At 44.9% G+C, this 6,000-nt stretch overlaps 1 protein-coding gene across 2 annotated transcripts; it reads right to left on the reverse strand.

Annotated features, from left to right (window-relative positions):
- Window positions 1-1,853: 1,853 nt before the first annotated feature.
- Window positions 1,854-6,000, reverse strand: LOC120642383 (putative wall-associated receptor kinase-like 16). 2 transcript variants are annotated; one of them, XM_039918885.1, is made up of 4 exons: window positions 5,860-6,000; window positions 3,642-4,540; window positions 3,392-3,535; window positions 1,854-3,258 (listed from the first exon to the last, which is right to left on the reverse strand). In XM_039918885.1, the coding sequence occupies exons 2-4, from the start codon at window positions 4,534-4,536 to the stop codon at window positions 2,057-2,059; spliced, it is 2,241 nt and encodes a 746-aa protein (XP_039774819.1). In that variant the 5' UTR covers window positions 4,537-4,540; window positions 5,860-6,000; the 3' UTR covers window positions 1,854-2,056. The 2 variants fall into 2 exon arrangements, with proteins under 2 accessions (XP_039774819.1, XP_039774820.1); XM_039918886.1 differs by having other exon boundaries at window positions 3,642-4,566; window positions 5,860-5,988.

Genomic DNA, 6,000 nt, shown 5'->3' on the forward strand with positions numbered 1-6,000 from the left:
TACCTATGGGGAAAGAAGCATTAACCCTAGTTAATTACTGGAAAGCACCACGCCACCCCCACCCCACCCCACCCCACCCCACACCCTAGTAATAAAGCGGTGAAGGCGACTCGATCTGAAGGCATTCACGCAATCCCACCTGATCCGCGCGTGATACTGTTCCCTTCCGTTTTATACTCGCTCGCTCTCCCGACGGAATCCTGTGGCGCGTGGCCACGGCTTGGTGCAAACCCCTAGCTCTACCGCGCACACGGGCCGGGGCATATCCTGGGTTTATGCTCCCCCCGCCGGACGAGCCGTACCAGCGCGTATGCCTTGCTTTGTCCCGGCCTTTCTGCGCTCGCTTGGCTTGCAAGCGATCCCATGCGGGGAATCCGCATCGCTCCTTGCAATACCGACCCAGGCAGGCAGGGGGTCGTTGTGGGCTGTGGCACACCACACCTCACGTATGCCGAGTGCCGGCTGCGTGGTGACTGGTGAGCTTAGTAGTTGGGCGGACGGGCGGAGTAGATACGATACGATATGTACATGCCCTTATCGCTCGCCCTCTCCTTTTCAGCCCAGCTGGGTGCATGCACGGAATATGAGCAGCTACGGCTCCGATCCGATTTACACAGCTTAACTGCTCCGACCATGCACACTAATACTATGTACGTGTTCGCATAGTAGGAGAATAAGCGCCTTGATGAAGATCTTGACGATGTTCACTGCGCAGCGTCTTCTTTTGGTTCCGGTATGCAACGCTACGCGTGGGGGAGCAAGAAAGCGGTTATGCCCTTATCACCTTGCTTTTCGCGTGATTATTCGTTCCTCTCGTCCCGCTACTTCTTCCAAATTCCTCATTTAAAATCTACTAGTAGCTAGACGATATGGTTAGACGAATAATCCTATCCTTCGGCGCGCACGGCACATGCTGGGTTTATCCTCTCCTCCGCGGTGCTGCTGCTTTTTTTCAAAGACTGATACGTTCCTGCTCGTATTGGTTGGCCTCTCTCTGCTTTTCATCCCGCCAATACACTGCAGAGAATACGATGCTGCCGTAAGATGCAGGCCCTGGACATGGACGCGTCCGGCACGCTTCACTGCTGCTGCTGCTGCTCTGCTTTGCTACCCCGTTCTGAACGAGAAGAAGACCCATTTTTGTTGCTCCGCCAACAGAGTTTCAGGCATTAATAAAAAGGATGCCTTGCCCTAATAAACTAGTGTCATCTTTTAGCAATTAGGCCATCATCTCTCGGTTCTCCAATAAGTATATCAGAGAGAGGGGGGTTCTGCTTTCCGTGAACGCAGCAGCGGAAAGAGGTTAGGTGTACTCCCCACATCAAACAAAGTTTGATTCTTTATTTCATCAGGAGAACAAAAGCCAGTAAAGTTTTTTTTTAAGGGAAAAGCCAGGATAGTTATCTAAACCAAAGAAGCTCGATCGGATTTGGGTGGATGCATCATGCATTCATGGATCGCGTTGCATCAGGAATCCTGATGGATGGATGGCGACCGTACACATCTTTTATGTGCTGGTGGTGCAGATATGATGGACCCTCTCTGCTCTGGCTCTGTCCTTCGGGGACAAGAAAGATCAGCGGCTCCTCAGTTGCTGCGATGGATGCTACTCATCTGGGACAACACGTTCGCGACGCGACCCGTCGTCGGTCGGCACATCAAAAGCCAAGTGCTGCTTGATTGAACTTTCTTTTTTGTTTGCACTACTCTGCTTTCTGCCTTTCTGGTCGAGGCCATCGAGCATCGTATTGACCGTTTATAGCCGAGCCGGAACGACAATGCCGCCGCTACAGACCAGATGGATACGCATATATTGCAGACATGCTGCGTTGAAGCTTGAAACATACAGTACATATAACAGATACAGATAGACAGATATTTGTAACAAGTTTCTTTGCATACAATTGCAAATGCACCAGCATGTAACAAGATAGACAGATAGACAGTACATACACAATTGCAGACCAGACCAGATCGACCAGCTACGAACTTGCAAATGCACCAGCATGTAACAAGTTCTAATGGACTACAGAGTACATTAAGCCATATGCTTTCATCACCTCGCATAGTACGAACTGCTTGGGTTCATGTTCAAGGGCAGGCTCTCACCTTCTTGTTTAGGATACCCAGAAGTAGCACCTTCCATTTCAAAGGTAGCAGTGGATGATCCACTGAGAAGGCTTCGAGTTTCCATCTCAGCATCAATTTGTGCCCAAGGATGAAGTGAAAGCTTCCTCAACCTGCCGAGCTCATCGGTGATTTCCTTCATCGACGGTCTGTTGATACCACACATATCTAGACACTGCTTGGCTAGCTCCGCGAGGCCTCTGATCAATTCATAGCTCTCTTGCTGCTTTAGGCGGCTCGGCAAAACCGCATCAAGATTGTTCTCCTTCATAGCCGACAAGAAATTCGAAGACAAGCTTCTTTGCATCTCAGGCCCATCCAACTTCAGAGGTTCTTGGCCAGTGAGGACCTCTAGTAGGATAACACCAAAGCTATAGACGTCACTTTTCTCTGTCAGTTGACATGTCTGCATGTATTCAGGGTCGAGGTAGCCGCAAGTACCTTGGACCATTGTGACATATTGCTCTTTGTCTGATGGGGCTAGTATGGAAGCTCCAAAATCTGACACTTTCGCCATGTAGTTTTCATCTAAAAGAATATTGGCTGTCTTCACATCACCATGGATGATTGGGGGAGAAGCATACGAGTGCAGGAAATTAAGTCCCTCGGCTGCTTCGTGAGCAATCCTTAATAAGGTGCTGAAAGAGATTTGTAATGCTTGGTTCTTGCCATGGATAAGTTCGTACAGTGTGCCATTTGGGATGAACTCATATACTAACATCGGAACTTCCACCTCGAGGCAACAGCCCACAAGTTTGACAATGTTCTTGTGGTTGATCTGGGAGAGTATTAGCATTTCTTGTCCAAATTCCTTCTTTTGCCTTTCGTTGATAAGGGCACACCGCTTAATCGCGACATGCATGTTGTCCTTGACTATCCCTCTGTAGACGATTCCATGGCCTCCCTTTCCAATTATTTTGCTCTTATCGTAGCTGTTTGTGGCTTGTGTAAGTTCAGCTTCGCTGAACACAGTAAAAGCAAGACCTTTTTCTGATCTCATCCTCTCAAATAAAATCATGCCCCCATGTTCTCGAAAATGTTCTTGCTTAACTTGGTTCAATTTTCTCTTTTGAAGGAGTATATGCCCAAAGAAGAAGAAAATCACGAGAACAAGAAATCCGACAGTAACTCCTGCATAATAAAAATCAGAGGAGAGGATTGTTAGAAACCATTTCTCCCTTTCCTATAGCGTCGAGGACTCCAGTTTAGTTTTTTTAATGGATTTTTTTAAATATGGTTTAGCTAGTCGAGCTCAGCTTGTTACCTATTATTAAGCTGGTATCAGGGCTGCATGTATTGCTTTGTTTGGAATATTTTCTCCCCGCGTGACAAGAACACCAGTACCCGCCTTCCGTGTTGTGGCAAACACCTCCTGAAGGGCATGGGCTGTTCTTGCACTCATCAGCATCTACAGAAAAAGGAGCAGATCAGATAACGATAAATATACCATGTTCAGATCTTGGAATATATTGAACAAAGATATTGAATTTTTTGCACACTTGCTAGTTTGTTACCTTGACATCCGTCTGGAAGATACGGGTTGCCTTTGTAACCTTCCGCGCAATTGCACAAGTACCCTGGTCCATTTCTGGACTCCACACACATGCTGTTGCTGCTGAGGCATGCGTAGGTGCCCGTCTTGTTCAGTTTGGCTTCTTCACACGCCAACGACATCGTCCCGTTTCTTATCGCCCAGTCCATCACCACGGGTACTCGCCCGGTGTTTGTGTCATTGAACTTGGTCGTGCTGATGTACGTGGTGCTGAAGTTGAATGCCTCCGCCTCCATCAGCACGGCGTAGCTGCAGCGGCTGAAGTTCCAAATTTGGCTTGTGTTGAAACCACTGTCGAAGCCGACCTCGTAGTAGCCCATCCCCTTGGGTATCGCTGTCTGGCAGCAGCCCAAGCCGGAGCAGGATCCATCTGCTAAGTCTGTCAGATTCTGGCACGTTGAGACACACCCACTCTGGTAGCCCGTACCGGTGCTATCAGCATAGATGTAGGCGAGGGTATTGCAACCTATGACCGTGAACTTGTTTTGGACATCTGAGAACCGGTATGGGGAATGGCTTGCGTCGAACTGCCAAGTATGACGGTCCATCAAACCGGAGGAGTTGTAGCAGTATGTCGAGATGTGGTTCATCGCTCGAATCGTGCCATTAATCAAGGAAATGTTGAGCAGCTCCACATCATTGATGAATGGCTTGTAGACACCATGTTGGACCTCCCGGCAGCTGACGTTAAAGCGTTTTGATAGCGAGCAGTTGCCGCCGATGCCGAACGGGTACTGAATGTCAAGCCCGCCACATTTCGTTTGGCATTCGGGGCCAGGAACGGCAACAGCAGGGGTGTGCTGTGCCGCCAGAAGAAGCAGAAGTCCAAGGCCAAGCAGTAGAAAGCGCGCTTCCATACTCCTGGCAGACTGGATAATTAGAAAGTACTAGAAACCATGATATTGCAACCGTCAGCTTAGCTAAATATGAGGACTCCAATAATACACCTAAGTTAAGCTTTAATTTGTCCCAACATGATCGCTTAAAAAACTATGCAGAAAATTGTTCACACATGCTCAAACAAAAGGATATATAGCTGAAAAATGGTATGCCTGGGGTATGGATGTGCCTCAATATATAACGAATTCCTTGTTGAGTTAGTTACTTGCTGAAGGAAATGCCTACAAAAAGTTTGATTTGCAAGACAATCGTGGTTTAAAGCTGGGTTAGTTAGTAGTAAGGATGGATATGAATGGCTGAACATCCAAAATATCCGTATTCGTATCCGCTTAAAATGCTAATATGGATATCCATATTCGTATCCGCTTAAAATGCTAATATGGATATCCGTATTCGTATCCGATTTTAATATGGATGTCATGTGGATGAATTCGAATGCGATTTTCAGAATATTTCTCTAAATGATTCCATATCCGTATCCATAATAAATTGTGAATATCCAACCATCCGTATCCGTAGAGAAAAAATTACAAGTGAAACCATCTTAAACTTATTTCTATAGCTAATTACTTAATGATGTGTATCATTTAAATTATTTAAAAAGATAGATGACTAATAATGTTAATTCCCATTTTATTAATGATACAAAAATTAAGTTCAACTATTTTAATTCATTTATTTAATGAAAAATTATTTATATGAGTCAATTTATTTATTTATTTAATAGTGCAATATTTTTTATATATCTTATTTATTAAGTATTTAAATATTTATTTAATTTGTATTTAAAATTAATTTATATATTTAATTATAAATGCTACACGTAGAGAAGTATGTTACTTTTTATTAGCTATCTTCTAATCCTTTCTCTCTACATGTATAATGATTCCGGCCTACAATGAAATCGTTAACAAAGTAAAATGATACTCACGATGGCTCTATGTTTCAAATCGACAAGGTTTTGATACTCCGATCCGTTTTGTATTTGTATCCGATAAGATTTGTATTGGTATTCGGATTAAACTGTGGTAAAAATTGGCATCCGGATCCGATTTTATCCATAAGGGATCCGCGAATCCATCCTTAGTTAGTACCTTGGGAAGATACGAGTGTTCATGTAATTTCTTTGTCATCTGATTAAAAATCTAGCATCAACCTTCATGTGCAGATAAATAAAGTAATGAACTAAAGGGAAGAGGACTGATAAACTAAACAAACTTAGTAGAAGCGGCATGAAATAGCAAGGGAGATCAGCTCTCCTCAAATAGGATAGTATGTACCTTAGCTTTGCGGAGAGGCTATGTATCTTATCTTCCCCGGAACGCCGAGCCGCCGAGAGAATTGATCAACTGAACCTCTGAATCGAGATTGCTTCAGTTACATGTTCTCAAAAAAGCAGACGCCCCGCACACGCCTATGTG

This window comes from Panicum virgatum, chromosome 7K (assembly GCF_016808335.1).
Source record: "Panicum virgatum strain AP13 chromosome 7K, P.virgatum_v5, whole genome shotgun sequence".
Classification (NCBI taxonomy): Eukaryota; Viridiplantae; Streptophyta; class Magnoliopsida; order Poales; family Poaceae; genus Panicum; species Panicum virgatum.

What these genes read in the sequence shown, in the direction of transcription:
- LOC120642383 (XM_039918885.1), bottom strand. Translation starts at nt 4,536, where the DNA reads ATGGAAGCGCGCTTTCTACTGCTTGGCCTTGGACTTCTGCTTCTTCTG. An exon ending in TCTTCCAGACGGATGTCAAG is followed by an intron (nt 3,536 to 3,641) that starts GTAACAAACTAG and finishes CTTTTTCTGTAG; the next exon opens with ATGCTGATGAGTGCAAGAAC. An exon ending in TGATACCAGCTTAATAATAG is followed by an intron (nt 3,259 to 3,391) that starts GTAACAAGCTGA and finishes TTTATTATGCAG; the next exon opens with GAGTTACTGTCGGATTTCTT.